This window comes from Stylophora pistillata, chromosome 6 (assembly GCF_964205215.1).
Source record: "Stylophora pistillata chromosome 6, jaStyPist1.2, whole genome shotgun sequence".
In the NCBI taxonomy this organism is placed as follows: domain Eukaryota; kingdom Metazoa; phylum Cnidaria; class Anthozoa; order Scleractinia; family Pocilloporidae; genus Stylophora; species Stylophora pistillata.
Genome location: NC_142524.1, coordinates 15,810,963 through 15,833,574, shown reverse-complemented (window position 1 = coordinate 15,833,574; position 22,612 = coordinate 15,810,963). Strand labels below are relative to the sequence as shown.

Genomic DNA, 22,612 nt, shown 5'->3' with positions numbered 1-22,612 from the left:
ATAAGTATTTTTAGTAGCCTGTAATATTATAAATTTGCAAACTTGTCCCGGGGCTCTGCTCATAAAGACACAAAGGGTTTACTGAGAGCTCCTGGCTTGGTATATTGTACATTTTATCTCTGTCAATAATAGTAATCAATTTTTATAGAAAGGTAGGATAAGAAACGAAAAATGAATGAATGTAAAAATGCACAGAGTAACAGGCAAATCAAATCATACCCCAGGCTGACAAACGCTCCCATGATTTGTTCTCTCCCAAGTGATAGGAAATTAAGCCACTTATTTTTTATCTAAATTCAGTTATACCTTTTCTGTGATGCTTCCTTAGTTCGTTCTTGTGTTCTTTCTTGCGTTCTTTCCTCCGTTTCGCTACAGTCACACTCAAAGTCTTCACACTATTCAACAATTGCCTTTTCGTTTCTTTCAGCATCATACAATTTCCACACTCCTCTACTGTACTCAAGTCATCAAACTCAGGTGGATCACTACTTGAAGTCTCGAGTTGTTTTTGATTATGTGAGCATTCAACGACAGTTTCGTTGACTGGAGGATGATCATCTTCACCACTTGTACTTGCCTCAGAAGTGGCGGCCTCTCTCGCCACTTTCCGTTGAGGCTCGCCTTCAGCTGTAAGGTCAGTATGTTCCCTCATTGCCGCTTTAACTGCCTAGAAAAAAAGTGAATTTCACAGGCCAGAATCAGTAGCAGTTTAGCAGGGAAGTTGATGACTTGAGGACCTGTTGACTAATCAATTCTAAAAAGAAAAAGAATAGTCTCACCATTCTTCATTGTCTGTCACTCTGTTGTTTGTTGTGTGCTTCGATCGCTGAAGCATGAACAGATGGGATAGCACAAATCCCAAAGTCATCTCGCTGTAACCACGGAGTAAGGGGAGTTCCTTGTCCTTCTATATTGAGATCTAAGCGTCGAGCGAAGTCTTCAGCTTTAAAATGCTTTGAGCAAATCACTGAACTCTGTGATGGCTCCCACTTTGCTCGTTTCATTTTCACAAAGTCGACCCATTTCTTCCGACGCTTTCTAGCTTCAGGATGATCATCTCCGTAATACGGTATGGTATGAAGCCCTATACCAAGCTTTAAATTTCTGGTGTTGCTACTCCCAGCAACTACACATCTGGCTGGCATTTCCAAACTCAGTTCGAAACAACTTCCCCAAAGAAACAAATGAAATGTGTGAAATGCGGATTCTCAAGCTCTCGATTTGACGTTACAGCAGCCACTTGACCCATGCCCCCAAAAATTTGGTCATGGGGTCAAAATGGCGGCTTTTTAGTCCAATTTTACGAACTTTTGGACAGGAGTATAAACTTGATGATTTCACCTGATCAAAAAGTTTTTGTGGCATATTACTCCAAAAGATACGCATAAATTTTTTAGAAGAAAAAATTTTTGGGTGTAGGTGCACTTTAAGATAACTTGCTTACAATAATACAGCCTTCAAAAAGTTATTAAGTCATACAAAATTATATATATAGAAAATGTCTACCCTAGTCCCGAAGAAAATGATTTCTACTTGACGGCTTTAATATGTTCGCAAGTCCAATGTCCAATAAAACAGATTAAAATAAAGTGTTGGGTGGGATGGGAGGGAATTTCAAACGAAAACTTCACAACCAAGATTGTGCTTGGCCTCGAAGAAAAACACACTGATGAAGCATGTGGGAATGCAAGTTATTGAACATTGCAGAGTGACGTGTGATTGGTCAAATAAAAATGAAGGTTTTATAAGTTCAGCTCACGAGGTTGCACGTGAAAATCACTGGGCATCGGATAAAGCTCGAACATGAGTTCTCGATTAACTAAAATTTATTTCGGGTGAGCAATAACTTAAGTTTAATCAAGTTCCTCAATCCTGGGGACCCAAAGTATTATACTGAACGGCAACAAAACAACAACTTGGTGTGGCTGAAGAGGGGGGAGTGGGAGACAAAGTGCTCCACTGAAACCTAAAAGGTCAGCCCCATGTACTCCTGGATTTTTATGAGCTAGAGAAAACCTATCACCAGAGTGGTACACCCACCGGTATGGAGGAGGGAGTTGGGCCTCCTCCCAGGGCTGACTGTGACTGCTCCTGGGTAGATATGGATGGTGCACAGACTGATATAGGGGAGGGAGTTGGGCCTCCCGCCCTCAGGGTCAGCTGTGATCAATCATGGGCCTCCCAAGGGCCCCCACTATGCTATACATACATTCCAGGAGTATAAAATGTCGAGTCTATGGGGGCAAAAGTGTGACGAGAGGAGCACGTCATCCCCACAAATGCAAAGCATTCCCCCATTGACGAGCCACAGTAAAATAGGAAAATCTCAATATATGGAAATAAACAGACATTACATTAGAGGAGCTCTGTGAGAGTCTGGGGAACCTGATAAGATAGGTTTAATCAAGCATGTATTTCGAGCTTGTTGTTAGGTTCTCATCCTTGCTCCATCTAAAGTAAATTTTTATGTGTGGTCAACCTATTTTAGACACATTTATCTAAATGATACAATATATTACATATAGTATCTACATAAACATATTTTCTGTTGATGTAGCTACTAATTGTAGTATGTACAGCTGTATATAATCACTGTTATAATGGAAGATATAATCCCACTCCGATCTACATGTACCCGTGGCTGTGTTTTTGTCAAAAAGCTGATCCAAAGAGTTCTCTTACTGTTTTGATGTACACATAACTCAATGCTGAACAAATTCTCTGCTAGCAGCTACGTTACAGGGTTAAAACAGCTAGCCATTTCTGTGTATATGGTGTATGTTTATGAATTCAATTTTTACAGATGTTAAATGCTGTACATCTATCTGGATAATTAACTATTCACCGAAGTGGAGGTGGTTAGTGGTGGATATTATTAATGTACTTGTTGAAGAATTACAAAATCTGCAAATGTGCACCATTTCTTTGCATAATTTGATACACATTCACGAAGACATTATCAACTTTGCTGCTTGTGACAACTACTGGTGTGCAGTTTTTGAAAGGGTAGTCAAACACTATGTAAAAAAGTTACAACTGCAAAGGAATTGAACAGACCTCTGCTTCTTCAGAGGAACGAAGAGAATTTTTGAAGTCTCTTGGAGGTACAAAGCAGTCAGTGACCTTGGCAAACAGGATGTTATACAGGTGAGGTTTAAAGTATGAAATATAGGTCTGGATTTATGAAAATGGTGCTAAAGAATCCAATGTTTACCTTGATTTTGCTACTCTTTTAGGCCACCAAAAAGCCATGAAATAGGGTAAAAAATACAGAAAGGAGGAAAATGAAAGAAAGATAAACAGGTGGAGCTGACTTTCCTTTTATATTGTTACCTTTAGAAATAATTTCTGCTGAGAAAAAAAAAACGACCGCTGAGGCTGCGATTTCAATTCTTTGACACCATTTTTCAGAGATCCAGGCATATATATTCACCTTTATTTAGTATGTTTGATATTGCTAAGAAATGTGAGTATTAAATGACCTCTTTAAGTACATACCAAAATTATTTTGCATGAGTCAAGTATAGTCTGAGGTCAAACAGGAAAGAAACTTTGAACTTCACTTGATTCAAACGGAAATTTGGAAAAATTCAAACTCTGAGAGCTCACAAAAGTAGTCTAGAGTGGGTAGGTTTCAAGTAAAACAAGAGTGAGAGTTTGAATTCTTGATGACTCTTGCTCTTATTTGATGCCAGGCTAAGTAAATATCATTTCTGACTTATAAACAGGTGGTTGACTGTACCAACCACACATTTTCCTTGACTGCCACAGGGGTTTCATTAACTTTTGAAGTAGGAGGGTTCTTGTGTTAGAGTAAGCGGGCACCCCCACCGACACGAGGGCCGAAGGCCTGAGCCGCTAGGGGGGTCCGGGGGCATGCTCCCCCGGAAAATTTTGAAAATAAGACTCTCGGAAATGCATTTTCCAGCATTCTGAGGTGGAAATTTATTATTCTACATCCTCATTTTGCAAACACAAATTGTGAATAATTTAAGGAGGTTTTACCCACTAGCACAAAGTGACTATATGAAAGACAATATTGCAACTGTTCACAGCCTCAGAGAATTTACTAAATTGACAAACATTGTTCTTTCATTAAAACACTACTGTAACTGTTCACAATTTACTAAATTGACAAGCATTTTGACCTCATTAAAACACTACTGCAACTGTTCGCAGACTCAGGGAATTCACTAAATCCATAACATGAATAATTATATTAAATCTAACTCATTGGCTTATATTGTTTACTTTGTTTACAAATAAACAGTGTTAGGTGAAACAACTAAACTAAAAGTCATCGAAATCAGAGCCATAATCTGAATCATCACCGTCATCTGCAGGTAGCTCAAGTGCTTTGGAGGTTGCATCAACTTCCTCTGCAATTGAAGGGTGACTTGGCGTGACACCCTCCGCGTCACCCTCCGTCTGTACACCAGCATCCTGCACAGTTACAAAGTTCTCACTTATATCACCGGCGCTGGCAACCACTGGTGTGCTGACAAACTTTGGAGGACACTTTCGCCGTGGTTTTGCAGCTAACCAAGCTCTAACAGAAGCATCAATCACTTCTTCAAATTCCTTACTTCCCACTTTTGGACCATTAATGAGAATGTGTAGTAGGGCGTTGAGCATGTCATTCTTCATCCTACTCCGAAGCCTTGTCTTCATCAGTTTTAAAGAACTGGCACCCCTTTCTGGCCATCCATTTGAGACTGGAAGAGAAATCACTGCCTCTGCCACCTTTGCAACCAGTGGAAGATTAAATGGAACCAGGTCCTTCATGAACATTAGCTTCTGGAGGCACCAGTCAGTTGAAGTGACTGTAGGTTTGCTCCCACCAGGGGGCTTTCTTACTTCCTCAGGCAGCTCATTCTTCCATTTTGCCAAGTCGTACTTGAATACCTGCCACTCATCCATCAGCTGCCTTTTGTCGCTGTCTTCATCAAAGAACTGCTCAGCCAAGAGTTTCACTGATACACTGCCATAATCCCTAAATCCCGGCTGGCCCCTTTCTGGAACTAGTGCAGGGTCGAATATGCTAAAAGCAGACAGGAGAGGAAGGGTGGGAAATCTGCTGTTTAAGCTTTTTTTCAGTGAATTGACATATTTCACCAGGAAATTGCTGAGAAACAGCTCATCTCCATCAGAAGCAATGAGATCAGCTTGTTCCAGTCTGCCTCCAGGTGATAGATCTCTAAGAAACTCAGTGACTGGAACTCCCGTCTGGACAATCTTGTCAAGATCGTCAATACACTTCTGAATTGCTGGCTTTATATGGGAGAAGGAAATCTTTCCTTCTTGGAAGGTGCAGCTGAGTTTGTTGAGAACAGGAAGAACGTGATGCATGACTGTTACCACCCCAATGAATTTCACTTTGTACATTTTTCCAAGAAGACCTGATGCTTGGGCATCTTTCTGGTCAAGTTGCCTTAGTGTAAGCATGAGGGGTATGTAATCCTCATGTACACCCTCTACAGCCTTGCCCAGAGAGAGCCACCTTGTGCGAGTAGCTTTAGCAAGTCGACGGACACACTTATCTTTAGCCTCTTTAGAAGGCTCTTGCAGCTTTTTCACAGAAAGTTGGGTCTTTAGATATGCTGCAAGTCGTTTGGGGGAATTTTCAAAAAATTTCCAGGCCTGGAAAAGCCATCTCTCAACTTCTTGCATGTATGCGATCTCATCATTAGTGTCACAGCAAGCAAGTGACAGTTTATGGCAGATGCAGTGAATGCTGACAAGGTGTTTGTTTAACTCTTTGAGTCTGGTAGCTACCCCACTGGTTTTTCCCGTCATCACTGATGCTCCATCCGTGCAAAGGCCATTGAGCTTTTCAACTGATAAGTTACACTGATTTAACTCCTTTACAAGAGTGCTTGTTATGGTTTCTGCATTTGCAGAATCAGATTCAACAAGGAGATCATTAGCACTAAGAAACTTAATCTCTGTGCCACCAGAAGTGCTGTTCCAAAACTGCACGAATGTGATTAATTGCTCAGTGACAGCAATGTCTGTTACTTCGTCAATTAGAAGGCCATAAGAACCTGCTTTTTTTATTTCTTCTATAATCATGTTCTTGACCACATTTCCACTTGTCAGGAACATTTCTCTCACTGCAGCAGGAGATTTGTGGTTAAAATGCTGCATTTTGTCTAGACCAACAGCCCGGAACAGATTTAGAAAAGAGAAAAACTTAACATTGGCAACTGCCTCCTTTGCTAACCAGTACAAGGCTGCAAAAGCATTGTACAATACATCATTGCGAACTGCTTTCTTTTCTTCATACTGTTGATGAAACATTGACACCCTGTGATTCATTTCAGCTTCCACAGCAGCTTCATGCATTTTGGTTAAAGAATGTTCTCTGATGGCCTCTTTCCTGTATCTTGTGCTGGGTGTAGTGCTGAATACTGCAGCATTGTTTTGAGTGTTCAAAGTTTTATGTTTGCAGCAAAGAAAACAAAAGATGCCTTGGTTTTCTGAGAAAAGAAGCCACCAAATGCCTGTGGTGTTATCATAGGCTAGTTCTCTTTCTTCAACCCAGCTGTGATGAAATCGTCTCTTCTTCAGCTTCTTCTGCCTGGCCTCTTCTTCTTTTGAGAAATCTTTGGAGCTTTTTTGTTTGCACTCATAGTAGTTGTGTAGGTTAGCAAGTCCACATCTCTCCATTTCTAATAACATAATGTCATCTGCTATTGCTTTAGAAACATTTGTCCCACGAGTTTTTTCTACTCGCTGTGACGTATCTGAGACTGCTTCATTAGAAGACTTTGTTTCTGCCTCTCCAGTAGCCTCTTGTACTGAAGGCACTGTTGAATTGTCTGCCAGGGCGAAAAGAAGTAAACAAAGCGGCGAAATCGGTGGCGAACGAAGGGCGATTTTGATGATTTGTTTATATTGAAAGGTCGTCGCGGTTCACTGAATCTTTAGACATGCAAATATACTTTATTTATATCCACCGCTGCAAGTTTATTATGTTGAAGAAATGACTTGTGAAGTATTAAGAACTCACCTTTTGACTTCTTTGAAACGACAAAAAAATTGTCAAGGACACCTTGAGAAGATCTTTTATTCGTCGCGGCCATTTTAAAACCATGTGCTTTTCAGTCGTGTGAAATGTCACGTGCAAATGTTATGCAACAGCTGACAAGAGGGGGTCCTGGTATCTACTTTGATATCGTAAGCGATGCGTTTCGCGAAGACACGCGATGCGATCAAACTTTGAAATTTATTACTTTGCTTGACAAAACACTCGTTAATCCGGACACAGAAATATTAGTTTACATGTAAAAAGGATTGTAATTCGGAGTTGCAATTCCTGGTTAACTAGCTTATGCTAGCAAAGCGGGAGAGTTGTGGAAAGATGTTTCGGTTAGTCTGAGTTTTTTTATTGTTCTTTTATTTATCCACTCATGACCTCATTTTTGTGAAGGCGGGTACTGTACTCAGAGTAGACGGGTGCCGGTACCCGGGTCCCGGCTTCTAATAAAACCCCTGCTGCCAGTTTTACATAAATCTTCATCCCTATGGACATTAAGAAAATGAATAAATAATGTTCATCACAGCATTGTGAATTTCTTTTCATTAAGAATCAGTTACTCATACTGTAATAAGCTTCAGCTTATTACAGAATGCGGAACACATGTAACAGCCATAAGCAAACTAATATTTAATGACTATCAAGATGGTGACTTAGCCAAGCACGAGGTACAAGGGGAAAAGCACTATGGGTAACCTAGTGCATGACGCGTGACTGGTAACATTTCTTCTTTTTTTATCCTTCCTTTTTTTTAAATCACATCATTTTTAATTGAAGGAGCAATAACAAGAACAATAGCTAAGGCAAAAAAAGACACAAACAAAGTATCATCGATGTCTGAGACACTGCAGATCAGAGTCAAATCATAAAGTGTCATGAATTGCTCATGTTAGCATCAGCTGTGCAGTACCATGCGGCAGTTCCACAGTTGACATTGTTTCCTCACAGCAGTGGATAGTGCTCGTCACCTGCAATGGAAGGCCAGATAATCAATAATCAGTCAGAGTATTGGGCAGGTTTTCCAACAACTTGGCCACTCCAGGTAACTACTTGAGGAGCTGGTTGACTGGGTAACTGAGGAGGAGCATTTGAAATTGGAGGGCTATGAAGACAAGGTGGTGTTGGTGTGTCAGGGGCCGATTGGGGCAATGGCTCGGAAGCTGAGCTGAAAACTGTTGGCGGTAGAGGAGATGGACTGACATCATTTGGTGTTGCTGTTGAAGCTGCAGAGGAAGCAAGTGATGGACTGACATCATTGGGTGTCACTGTGGGTGCAGCAGATGAAGCAGATAATGAAGGGTTGAGGGAGGATGATCGCAGTTTGTCAGGAAGATTGGAGTTGGTGTTTGTCTCACGTAGTGGTTCACCATTGTTTAAAGGACGTGCCAGTTGCACTTGAACACGGTTTTGTCTGATTTGTCCTGTGCTGATTTTGAGGTAGTAGGATCAAGGGCCAGCAGAGCCTATGGTCTGTCGAAGGACCCAGGCCTTTGACCATGAGTTAGGGGGGAGGCTTAGCATAGACATAGCTGCCTAGTGGGAAGTTCGGAAGAAGATGTCTTGCATGTTGATCGTAGGCTTGCTTTTGTTGTAGTCTGTGGTGTAAGTGGTCGGATACCACTTTGTCAGGAGGAGAATGGCAAGGCTCCAAAGTAGTTATTGGTTGAGATAAGTTGCTGCAGAGGACACAGCCAAACAATCTTTGGGCGGGAGAGAACGTGTTACCAGCAGATGGAGTGTTGCACACTGACAGGAGTGCTAGGTTGTGTTTGGCTGAATTGACAGCTACTTCAGCTCATCCATTGGATTGTGACTAGTATGGAGATGAGGTGATGTGATAGGCCTTTTGCAACAAACCGTCACGTGACCGATTTTCCCTTGGCAACGCCATACTGGAGGGCAAGCCATTCAGTCTTTCCTTGACAACCAACAAAGCGCGAGTGGGCGAAGTGGATACAAAGGTAAAGTTAAAGGTCTTTTAAGGCGTTTGTCTGTCGTGATGTCACAAGAAAACAATAAGATAATATCTCTCTAGAATTTTTGCATACAACTGAAATGGTCTTGGACTGAAATCAATCAGAGAAAGCCCGGTTTCAGACTCCTGAAGTTCTAGCACGTACTCGCTTGAAGCGATATCAATGGCAGTGACCTAACCGAAAAATCTCCTTGATTACATTGTAATAATTCGACTTGATCGCTTTTTTCATGTGGAAGTTTGGTTTTGGGGTTTTCACTGGATTTTTTGAATTTAATGTATGCGAGCAGGTTAAGAACTGACAAGTTTACCTAAAGCAACTTGCAACGGTGGTCACGATGAGTAAATTTCATTGCTGTGTTCCTGGTTGCAATGCAGATAAGTGCTACGACCGTGAAAATAAGTTATTGTTTCGCAGATTTCCGCCACACTCCAAGAAAGAGCTTAGAGATGGTTACACAGTACTTTGCTTATTAGTGAACTTCCAGGGACCACTGATAATGTCATCAGCAGAAGGATAGATAAAGTACATGAGAGATACACAGTGAGCCCACTTTACTTTATGGTAAACATTGTGGAAAGCCTACAACTATAGTTCTGTCAAAGGTATTAGATAGTGTATAAACAATATTGCTCAATACTGTGATAAATCCAGGCGATGCTTTAGGCTATTAAAGGTCATGCAACAAGAAAAAAATTTTTGGTTCACTGAATGTTAGTTCTAACCTTTGGTTAGATATTGACCAATACTTCTAAGGGAGTATAGTTTCAAGAAATTTGCCAAGATGATTTTTTATTTCATTGTACAACTGCAAACATGTTTCTTGAAGACACAACAGTACATTATTAACCCATTAACGGCCGCAGCTTTTGTGGAAAACTGTGTTTTGAAGCTAGTCCAGCAGATTTGGGGTCACTGTTGGGGTTTTAAAAGCTCAAACTTACCAAAAACCACTTGACAGCTCGTGCACTCGACGGCCTTTCGATCCAAATGCAAAATGGCGGCCTGAAAATCTCGGGCACGCGCAGAGAGCAAAATTTCGACATAGTTTTTGGGTTGAAAAGTCACGCCCCACCTACGACTTCTACTTTTCTCTCTTTCTCCTGCCCTTTTTTTCCCCTCTCCTTGCCTAAAGTTTCTCCTGACTTGCTGGAAATTGAGTAGGCTTCATTTTGGTGTAGAGATTTTTCAGAAACTACTCATTATTTTCAAAGCACATGCTCGGAAAGGTAGGTGGGTAGTGAAACACGATCTTCGTGCAGATTTTCCAGTCAAAGTGACACGGTTTTTTGGCTATTTCTGCAACCTCCTCCACTCAATTGCGCTCATTCTGGTATCGTCTGCAAGATATTTTCAACCCGTTCAAGTACATGCTCGAATTCGTGCTCCAGAGTTAAAATTGATGACGTCACAGGGCGTAGAAAGGGTGTGGGTCCCCATGGGCGCATACGGGCGCACTGGACGTTAATGGGTTAACCCTAACCCTAAAAGATACCCTAACCCTAACTTTTTGACCTGATTTTACGTTACCTTAACCGATTTGATTGCTTAATGCCAAAAAGTGGATTTTTCCGAAAAAACTTGCTTCTTTGTTAACCCATTAACGGCCGCAGCTTTTGTGGAAAACTGTGTTTTGAAGCTAGTCCAGCAGATTTGGGGTCACTGTTGGGGTTTTAAAAGCTCAAACTTACCAAAAACCACTTGACAGCTCGTGCACTCGACGGCCTTTCGATCCAAATGCAAAATGGCGGCCTGAAAATCTCGGGCACGCGCAGAGAGCAAAATTTCGACATAGTTTTTGGGTTGAAAAGTCACGCCCCACCTACGACTTCTACTTTTCTCTCTTTCTCCTGCCCTTTTTTTCCCCTCTCCTTGCCTAAAGTTTCTCCTGACTTGCTGGAAATTGAGTAGGCTTCATTTTGGTGTAGAGATTTTTCAGAAACTACTCATTATTTTCAAAGCACATGCTCGGAAAGGTAGGTGGGTAGTGAAACACGATCTTCGTGCAGATTTTCCAGTCAAAGTGACACGGTTTTTTGGCTATTTCTGCAACCTCCTCCACTCAATTGCGCTCATTCTGGTATCGTCTGCAAGATATTTTCAACCCGTTCAAGTACATGCTCGAATTCGTGCTCCAGAGTTAAAATTGATGACGTCACAGGGCGTAGAAAGGGTGTGGGTCCCCATGGGCGCATACGGGCGCACTGGACGTTAATGGGTTAAACATCTATATCTGTAATTGGTGAATTTTATTCAATCCATGCAAAGACTTCAATTTTTTTCATCCCCCTTAAAAACATTAGTGGTAATAAAATCTTCTAAGAGTGTAAATATCTGTCTTCAGTAGTATGTGTTAATGCAGCTTCTTTGTATTGAGAAAACGAAATAAAAAAAACATCTTAATCGGAGTTCTAAGCATTACAAAACCTTGAGACAGTAATAGATTACTGCAGAATCAAGTCTTGAGGACAATGCACTTGAGCTTGTACATGCCTAACCAACTTATTGTTGTTCATTTAATTTATTTTAAGTTGATTCTGGATACAAATAAGTTGTTGTAGTTGTAATAATAATACTAGCTAGTATGTACTTGAAAGATAAATTATTAGGAGTTTGCACATTTCGAGGTTCCTATTCAAGTAAAAATAAAAAAAGAAGGCATCCACATTATCTTTGGCAATCTGAAAAAATTCTGCATCATAATAAATTCTTTCACAGAAGAAAGTTGTCTCATTGATATAACTGAAAAAGTAATTCCATTGGTAATAGTATTCATGGTTTCTCTTCAGTGACAGCTGCTTGGCAACAGGGTTTTTGTAAATATGAGGTACTCCATAAAAATCAGTTGAGCCTTCCTTGACAACTTTGGTTTTGAAAAGTCCAAATGGGAGGTAACCGTTCCCCCCAGCTGAGCTGTCATACACTTTCCTATCTCGTGAGAAACTAAGCCATGGTGACCAAGGGTTTATTATCAATTTGATGTTACTTTGACCTGGTTAGCAGAATATTGAACGGCAAAAAACGAAAAAAAAATTAGCTTAGTAATGCATTTGTCCAGAAAACACTGCAATAATGTTAACTAAACATAAAAATCTATTTTGTAAACTCTCATCTACTGAAAGCTTAATTAACTAGCATTCATCTTTCTTGGTTGCATGTACTGTATTATCTCAACCACAAATTTAAAAAACAGGCTATTGTTTAACTTAGAACGGCAAATATCTCCAACTTAATTATATACTTTACCTAAACAAAACAATATTCTTGTTAATTCTGGACAAATTTTCAATGTTGTGAAATTTTCTTGGTATTTTGATCTTAACCTTATAGCTTTATATAAGCTTAAATACAGTTCAGTTTAGGTGCTGATCACCACTTAAATATATATATTTTTTATTTTGTAGTCATTTCCTCCAGAGGATTTCCTCCACCTTAATATTAAGAAACACCCAACGACTTTATTTAAGCTTATATTTGCACACAGAAGTTAGGATATCCCAGATTTTACTTACGTTTCTTATCATGAAGGTAGCCAGGTTCAGCGAAAAACTTGTAGGCTTTCCTGGTATGTTCGCATCGCAACGCCTTCTGAAAAAAACTTTCAACTTCTGCGAAAGAAATATCAGGAAACTTGCTTGAATCTCTGGACTCCACACCTGTGAATATAAGAAAAATTATTCGAGTTCACCCTGAACAACGAGACTGCAATCAAATATGCTAGTATTTTTGTTGTGAGCGAGAAGCCTCCCTACGACAGAAACTCGGTCGTGATTCGGTCGAAAGAGCTTGGCTACCAGCAGTCGCCATATGATGCAAGGCTATTCTCCCTGAAATTCAAACGAAACTATCACTCAATATTTTCATTCTAAAGGCTTAAATATCTGTGTAAGATAGCAATAAAGTCGAATGAATCATGGGGATTTTTCGGTAACGTTGCCGCCATCGCTATCACTTCAAACGAGACTGACCATGCTAAAACTTCACGAGTCTGAAACTCGGCCTCTAGTGACTGATTTCAGTCGGAGACTAGTTCAGTTGTATGTAAAAATTTCAAAGAGATATTTTCCTGTTGTTTTCTTGTGACATCATAAAAGACCTTTAACCTTACCTTTGTATCCCCTCCGCCAACTCGCCCTTTGTTGGTTGTCAAGGAAAGACTAAATGGCTTGCCCTCCAGTATGGCGTTGCCAAGGGAAAATCGGTCACGTGACAGTTTGTTGCAAAAGGCCTATTGAACTTGTATGCTTTGGCAAATTCCTTTAATAATTCAGAGGTGTATTGGTTCATTTGTGGCAGTTGGGTCATTGGTGTGGATTGGTTAATGAGAAATGTTGGGGTCACAAAAAGTAATCGAGTCATTGGAACAGATTGGTTCATTTGAGACAGTCGGGTCATTTGCATTGATTGGTTCATTAGAGATGGTGGGGCCACTGAGATAATTGGGTTATTGGAACAAATAGTATTTGGTTCATTTGCGACAGTTAGGTCATTTAGGTGATTGAGTCATTTTTGGAACAGATTGGTTCATTTGAGATAGTGCGGTCATTTCCGAGGATTTGTTCATTACAGATGTTAGGGTCACAAGAAATAGTCGGGTCATTGGAACAGATTGGTTCATTTGAGACAGTGCGGTCTTATGCCTGGATTGGTTCATTAGAGATGTTGGGGTTACCAGAAATAATTGGGTTACTGGAACAGATTGGCTCATTTGAGAAAGTCCAGTCTTCTGCCTTGATTGGTTCATTAGAGATGGTGGGGTCACTAGAGATAACTGGGTCATTGGAACAGATTGGTTCATTTCAGACAGTCTGGTCTTTTGCCTGGATTAGTTCATTAGAGATGGTGGGGTCACTAGAGATAATTGGATCATTGGACAACTGGGTCATTGAAACAGGTTAGTTCATTTGAGACAGTCCAGTCACTTGCCTGGATGCTTCATTAGATATGGTGGAGTCACTAGAGATGATTGGCTCATTGGAACAGATTGGTTCATTTGCGACAGTCCGGTCATTTGTGTGGATTGGGTCATTAGAGATGGTGGGGTCACAAGGGATAATTGAGTCATTGGAACGGATTAGTTCATTAGAGGAAGCTGGGTCATTTGTGTGGATTGATTCATAAGAAATGTTAGTATCACAAGAAATAATTGGAACGTTCAGTGGAACAGATTGGTTCAGTAGAGACAGTCCGGTCTTTTGCCTGAATTAGTTCATTAGAGATGGTGGGGTCACTAGAGATAACTTGGTCGTTGGAACAGATTGGTTCATTTGAGACAGTCTGATCTTTTGCCTGGATTGGTTCATTCGAGATGGTGGGTCACTAGAGACAACTGGATCATTAGAACAGAGTGGTTCATTTGAGACAGTCGGGTCATTTGCATGGATTGGTTCATTAGGGATGATGTAATCACTAGAGATAATTGGGTCATTAAAACAAATTGCATTTGGTTCATTTGAGACAGTCAAGTCATTTGGGTGACAGAGTCATTGGATCAGTTTGGTTTATTTGAGGCAGTCAGGCCATTTGTGTAGGTGGGTCATTTTGTGATAAATTAGCAGCTATAAAAAAATTGGAATACATTGGGACAATGTTACACTTCAGTAACCCCATCCACCTGAGTATTACACAGCTGCCAATTTTTCAAAAAATACTCACAACAAAATAGGATTGTTACATTTTTTACCAATATAATTTAATTTCACTCTGTACATCGCAATTTTATAGCATATCTTATACTTTTTAGCTGTCACATGGATATTTATTAAACTCGGATAGGAGTACTTTCACAAAAAGTGCCTAAAACAAGTAGGGAGATATCAAGTAAATTAAAGTTTACGTTTCAGGAGTGGGAGAACCATTATCAGATGGTGAGGTGTGAGTAGTCCGGTGGTGAGTGCGCTGGAATCTGGTTCTGTTGGCCTGGGTTCAAGTCTTGGCTGGGGCATGACGTTGTGTCCTTGAGCAAGACGCTTCACTCACATTAATTCCTTCGTCTTCTCAGATAAGATGTAAAGCTGTAGGTCCCGTCTCCTGCTGGGTTAGGGGTAGGAGACATAAATTTCCCATGCACGAGATTACTGTGTAGTGGATGTCCTCACCAGGGTGGGATGGGTGGGAAGGTGAGATTGCTACCTGGACTGAAGCGGCTGCCAGAGGCGCCTGATAAAAATGCTGACTTCCGATCTCAACCTTACTATTCTGTTAAGCGCAACTGGATATATCCACATAGAAGTCTGCGCTATATTAATGTAAATGTAAATATGTATTTTAGCTATTCTGTTCAAGCTCCTAGGACACAACTTTGAAAACTGTGCCAGACTTTCTAAATTTAAGATCTAAAGCTCCTGATGGTATCATGATATCAATTCTCTTGTAGCTTTAGTACTTTTGCAGAGAAATGTTAACAAAACTGGAATTCCTTTATATAATTTTCTAGTAGTTTAAACAAACCTTTAGACTCTTAAATTTCAGAAGTAATATCCATGACAGTTTCCCTCTTGAAATTAAAGTCATAACAATAATATTTGAGAACAGGTACAAGACACCCTGTAACATTACAACATCAAACAGGTAAAATGCCACTGAACATGCACATTGTACTTGAATGTTGAAAAGTTGAAAAGCCAACAACTTCAAGGAAGAAATTAGAAATCTTTGCATTGACAGAAAGCAGCCTCAAAGTGTGACCAGATTAACTTTCTTAAGTATTTACAGCATTCTTAATAAAACATTAAAGCAAGATTCTCCTGCAAATGGGAGACATTACAATGTACTTTTGTTCACAATAAAGTCGATCAGCAGATAAAAACTTTGAGTGGATTCTCTGGACAGGCAAGAAAACTGCTGGTCCAGCATTGTCAAATTCTTTGGCAAACCAAACAGACAGGGGATTACAATAACCAAAGTCTTGCTAAGATGACTTTAACCAGTCCACAACAGCAAATGCATGAATGTTGTGCTGTCCCTTGATCTCCAAACTGTGAATAATGAAATAGGGAATTATTCCAGGCCTCATCATTCCAGGGTTAATAATTCCATTGTTGTCATACCATGATGCAATTATTCGAGCATAAGGGCAAAGCCTGGAACCCGCTGTTGAGCCATACCTCGATCACCACCAATTGTTAGAGAATTATACTTCTTGTAAAGCACAGACACTTTTAGTGGGGCTTCTGTCTCTTTCGGATATAGGGTGAGGTAAACTTCAAGCAATGTACTCAATTCTGATTGGTCAAGACTTGCCAGCTTGTATGGGCTCTCAAAAACAGATTGATGTCAAGTCTGCCCACACAGATTCCTTGCCAAGTAAAGGACTAGAAGATGCTAGCATTAGTTGTGGAAATAGAATGGTTTCTTCACGTCTCTCTTTGGATTCAAGCTGTGCTTTGCAGTTGGGCAGGAAGAGATCACTGTACTGTGTTGGTAAAGTATATTGCATATTTTCCAGAGTTCCAGAAGTCGCAAACCTCGGCATAATTTGTATTGCTACAGTCTTGTTGTTTGTGTGGTAAGATCCTAAAGTGCCATTGTACCTTTTGAAGCTGAACAGCCAAATTCCATAAATACTGCCATAATTTTCCACACATTCTCTGAGGTGAAGGTGGAGGTGGAGATGCATATTGGGTGTTATGTACAGTTCTCTATTAGTTTTCTCATAATCCTTGAGAAAATGTAACAGTTTACAATCTGCAACCGTCAAGTCTGTCCTATTTATGCAAGGTCTGCAGAGCAGGCTGCATGCTAATACAAAGGAGTGCCAATAATGAAGGTGTTGTTCAGGAAGCACATCTTTGAGAGCATACATTGAAAATAGAATAAAAGTTTTTCCATTGGGTAGCAGTGTAGCCTCTGTAATCAGATGTGATGTTTCTAGGTAGCCTACCAATGTCTGATAAAAATGAAACTTCTTCTATCCTTGCTTCAATAGACCACTTTCATAAATGGCTGCCGTATAAATATTCTTTTGTTCAAATTTAGATTAGCCCTTCTGGCCTCGCTTGAGATAATGTATTCTTTTGAATTTGTACTGGAGAACAAAGCCAGTAGGGCTAATTTAAATTTAAACACAAGAATATTAATCTGGCAGCCATTTATGAAAGTGGTCTATGGTCTACAGTCCTTCTTTAGTGATTATGGCATCTTCAATCCATTTAGTGAAGACACTTTTAGCTGTTCCAAGAAACAAGTTGTGCACAGGGTCAATTACCCACATCTCTGTACTTGCATAATAAGGGAGTTCTAACAGATTAGTGTATCTGCCTTCAAGTTCGCTTGCTAGCTTATCAGAAGCATACTGAGATTTACAGTTCTTAACTCTTTTTGCATCTCTTCTGTGCTGTTCAGAAGATCTTTTTGGCCACTGATTTCGGTCGTCAAAGCCACCATAGTTCCTCTTTTCTCCAAAACCACCTGGAAAGATCTTGTAGCAATGAAAGCAGCCTCTCTTTGCACTGTGTCCAAGGAATCCACAAAGTTTCTGTGCTGCTCGAATGTCAGTGGCCCATAAGTGCAAAACAACACAAACACTGAAAACACAACACACACAAAATGAAAACACAACACACACAGACTGAAAACACAACACATACAAAATGAAAACACAACACACACAAACTAAAAACACAACACACACACACTGAAAACACAACACACGCAAAATGAAAACACAACACACAAACTGAAAACACAACACACAGACTGAAAACACAACACACACAAAATGAAAACACAACACACACACAAACTAAAAACACAACACACACACTGAAAACACAACACAATCGCCAAAAATACAACACACTTTCCAACGCACTAGTTTTGTTTCCGCTGGCCTTTATGATATGCAGGCACAATAAAAAGTCTGAACATGGTGGATAATAAAGAAGAAGCTATTCGATTCTACTTTTCAAAGAATTATGATTACAATACCATTTTGGACTTTCTTGAAAGATTCCACAGACTAAAAATGTCCAAAAGAACTCTTCTGAATTGTCTAAAAATGTATGGTCTGTGCAGAAGAGAAAGGGCAATAGCTGAACAAATTGTACGCGAACATATTGCAAGAGAGCTTGACGGCTCCAGATCGCTTCTTGGATACAGGTCCATGTGGCGAAAGCTTCATTCAAAATCTGGAATTAATGTTCTAAGGTCAACTGTCCAGGTTTTGTTGGCTGAACTCGATCCAGAGGGAACTCAGCAGAGAAAAGGTCATCGCCTCAAAAGACGACAGTATTCTAATCCCAGGCTGAACTTTTGCTGACATACTGATGGATACAGTAGGAGATTAATTTGGCTGAAACTTACCAGAAGCAACAAAAATCCTAGAATCATTGCCTCATTCATTATGGAGAGTGTTAAGAACCTGCAAGGTTGCCCAGCACTGTTAGGAACTGACAGAGGCACTGAAAATGGTAGTATGGCAACAGTACAATGCTTTCTCCACCAGGATTCATTAGCAGGACTTAATGCTCATCGTTATAGTTCATCCCACACTAATCAAGGTATTGAGGGTTGGTGGGCCTTTCTTCCAAGGAACTGGAGTTTGTGGTAGATGAATTTTTGAAAAGATATGGTAGACAGGGGAGATCTAGATACAAGCAATTGTATGCAAATGGAGTGCGTTTGGTTTTCATTCAGCAAAAGGTATCGAAAACGAGTTGAGTCAAGTTAAGAATGATTGGAACAGCCATCTAATCTGCAGTTCAAGACACCAAACCATTGCTGGTATACCTGACAGGTTGTACCTTATGCCAGAAGACTTTGGAGCTGTAGAGCACAAGAAAGCATTTGATGCTGCTGACCAACTTGAGGTAGAATATGAAATCCTCATGGATACCAATGAAGATGAGAGAGAAAAAGAATCAGACGATTACAGCAGCTACTTCAACTATGCTCTTGACACTCCAATTGGGTTTACCAAGCAACAAGAGAGAAGGCCTTTCTGTTTACCATAAACTATTATCTGTTGCTATTTTAAACTAAATTGCTGGTAATAGGCTTTCATACTTTTATTTTATTTTCATACTTTTATTTTATTATTTTTTATTTTTTACGTTTTCCGTTTTCCATTTTTAGTCCGGGTTTCATTCCCTTGAGTATTGTCTCTCTGTTTAATGGCTGCACAGAATGAGACACAAATATGGATGCAACTCAAACAAATATTTATAGAGCGAAGACTATGAAATAGTCTGTGAAATAGAAAAAAGAAAAAACCTACTTAATCGAGCACTCCGATTGGCTGAGCTCCTAGGGGTTTATTAGTGAATGACCTCTACTAGTGAAAGGTGCTGGTTTTAACAGGCAAAAATATATGATTTGATGCAAACTTTAACATTTGCTCATCCTTTATTGGAACAATTACTAGGTTTTTACTAAAAGAACTAGACTTCTCGCCTTCGTGGGCTTTTGACTCTTAAACCATTTGGACTGGAGGACTGGTTGAGGACTGGTGATTGGTAGACACTAATTCCATTGCTTTCTTTTGTGTCTATTTGGCTATTACACCTTAATAAGCATTTTTTTTTTCGTTTCATGGATTATGTCTTCACTCTAGTGACATGTTGTTTGAAATTGGAAAATCTCTCTCTCTCTCTCTCTCTCTCTCTCTCTCTTTAGATTGTTGTCTGCCTATTTGCTACCTTATCTCCTTTTCCTTTTTTTATTCATTAAAAAGGACTTAAGATATGTTTTTGGGATATAGACCTTTCATTTAAACATTCTTTTTCGTGGCCACATTGCAATGAAGAGAATTACGAGCATTGTGAAGAAAATATCGGGAATTTCATCAGACAGACGTAGCAAATTGTTGCCAACTGCCCGTTAGCCAGCGGATTCTATCAAAATAGAACCTAGTCCCCCACAGTCTAGAGACAAAAACATGTGCTTGTCGGACCCGCCATCTTGTTGTGTTATTGTGTTATTGCGTAGTTTTTCGGATCACGAATTAAAACCTTTGCTGTTCTCGCTCGTTGTCCAAGTTTTATTTTGTACGGATAACCTTCGCCACATTATTTGGTCCTTCGACGGCGGATATTTCACCGGAAATACTGTCCTAAACGAGCGAGATGGCCGAATCAAATTGTTCGCTGTGGGATAAACAACCAGGCCCCGACCGGTTTCCTGAGGATTATTTGCTTGAAGTTGGAAGAAGAAAACCCCGAGATTACTTGCCAAGCCTGAGTCGCTCTCTCTCTGAGGACTTTCGGGATTACATGGCTGGAACAAGGGATAATACGGCTCACGAAGAAACCCGGAAAATCCGAGGAACTCGACGTGGAAAGAAAGCACACGTAACGAGGTTAGTCAACCAGATTAACCGTCACATTAGCAAGCACCTAAGCAAAGAAACACTCGCTTCATTGAAGTTAAACCTTGAGCAAGCTGTGTCCCAATTAGAGAATACCGTATTTCTTCACCTATAAGCCGATCTCGGCTATAAGCCGAGACCCTGACTTTCAGGGTCTTTACGCTACACTCAAGCTGCCCAAAAAAAAAGGTAAAACCATCGGCTATAAGCCGAGAGCGAAATTATTGATTGTAACTGGCCATTTGAGCAAGCGAACCTCACGGAAAACATAAGAAATTGACTCACTAAACACAAAACCTAATGAATTACAATAAACACAAAAGAAAAAAAGCGAACCAATCAAGAGATATGAATATCAATTGATCCAACGAACTGTATAAATACTACCACGCGACAACAGATTAACCACAACAACAATAATAATCTCAGTTAAACGTTTCAAAGTATCAATCTATCGAGTATACCTTTCGTCGCTGTCACTTTTTATCATCATGCCTAAAGCACGCCGTTCCTCGTATAGTATGGCTTTCAAGATAAAAGTTATCGCGGAAGCTGAAGCGGTAGAAAACAACTCGGAAATCGCTCGAGAATATGGACTAAGCGAGTCCATGGTACGACGCTGGAGAAGAGACCAGGCGACTATTCTTTCCGGAGAGCTGAAGATGTCTGCAAAACGTGCGACGATGGGCCGTTTCACTCCGAAATATCCCGAACTAGACCAGCAAGTGATGGAGTGGTTTTCACAGCAAAGAGAACAAGGTTGGTATTTACTTTTCTGTCTAAAATTTTAAGAGTTTTTGAAGAGTTGAATGATATCGTCTTTCAGTGCGTGGGAAACAGAGACTTTGATTGGTCAGAAATATGTTGTTGTCATGACAATTTCATAACATGTCACGAAAAGAGTGCTGCAGTCACGAATCTACGGTTATCTCGCAGCAAAATAAGATTGTTATTTTATTTTTCGTAGGTATTGCGGTGAGTGGATTGATCCTTCGCCTTAAAGCTAAAGAGCTCTCCGATGATCCTGCTTTCAAAGCTTCCCGTGGATGGTACGAGAAATGGAAACGACGCCACTCGGTCAGCGAACCAAAACAACTCTGGCCCAGCGATTGCCCGCCGATCTCGAAGAGAACATTGTGTGCTTTCATCGCTTCGTCATTGCAGCAAGAAGACGCGCCGACTACCCTTTATCCCGCATCTACAACATGGATGAGACACCCATGCGTTTTGAGCTGCCATCGAACCGAACACTGGAATTCAGTGGAAGCCGAACAGTGCCAGTAAAATCTTGCGGAGCGGAAAAGCGGAGCTTCACCGTCGTTCTTGCTGTTGCTGCCGATGGAGCAAAGGTGCCACCGAAAGTCATCTTCAAAGGCGTCCGTACACCGAGAGATCTGGTTGTGCCGCATCCTCTTCGTGTTTCCTTCCATAAGAAAGGGTGGATGGATGAACAGGGCATCCGAGAATGGATTCGACAGAGTTTGCCCCGTGCCGAGCGTTCCCTTTTGGTGTGGGACTCATTCCGAGCTCACTTGACCGATTCCGTGAAAGATGACCTGAAGCAGCGAAACATTGACGTCGCAGTTATCCCTGGTGGCCTAACCCCGGTTGTACAGCCCTTGGATAAGTGCCTAAACAAGCCATTTAAAGATAATGTGCGCCGAAAGTACTTGGCGTGGATGACATCTGGGCCATTTGAGTTTACCCCAGCTGGGAAGAAGAAGGCGCCAAGCAGAAATCTTGTCCTCAGGTGGATCAAGGAAGCATGGGCAGAGATACCCGAAGAGATGGTTGTCAAATCCTTCAAGACCTGCGGTATTTCCAATGCCTTGGACGGAACAGAGGACGACGTGGTCTACTCTGAGGAAACCCCAGAAGTAGATGATGAATACATAGAAGAGAACGAGTTCGACACAGACAGCGAAAACGAAACGGATGGCGAGTAAACCATTGGGTTGAAAGCCCTTGCACGTATCCGTCAAACGGCTCCTTTAGGAGCCACCAATTTCATAAAAGTGAATAACCAATATTCAGAAGTTATTTTTGTTGTGTTTTATTACTTCTGCTTCATTGCTAACTTGACTACAAGCCGGGGGGGTAAAGTTATTCAGCAACTGTATATTTTTAAAATGTAAAACCCTCGGCTATAAGCCGAACCCCGTTCTCCGTGAAAAATCTCCCAAAATTTTGGGTCGAAAACTGAAAAAATCGCTCGGCTTATAGGTGAAGAAATACGGTATTAATCAATCCTTGTTTGAGCTTAATCCCGATGACGATGAACCAGAGTATTGG

The 22,612-nt window shown here is 40.6% G+C and overlaps 1 protein-coding gene and 1 pseudogene across 1 annotated transcript; both read right to left on the bottom strand.

Annotated features, from left to right (window-relative positions):
• Positions 1 to 3,916: 3,916 nt before the first annotated feature.
• On the bottom strand, positions 3,917 to 6,915 carry LOC148728480 (zinc finger protein 862-like; the record flags this gene model as incomplete). The annotated part of the gene is made up of 1 exon (XM_088724967.1): positions 3,917 to 6,915. A coding segment is annotated over one exon (2,625 nt), but the record flags the coding sequence as incomplete, so codon positions are not given.
• Positions 6,916 to 14,897: 7,982 nt separating this feature from the next.
• Positions 14,898 to 16,857, bottom strand: LOC148728479 (uncharacterized; annotated as a pseudogene).
• Between the last annotated feature and the right edge of the window lie 5,755 nt (positions 16,858 to 22,612).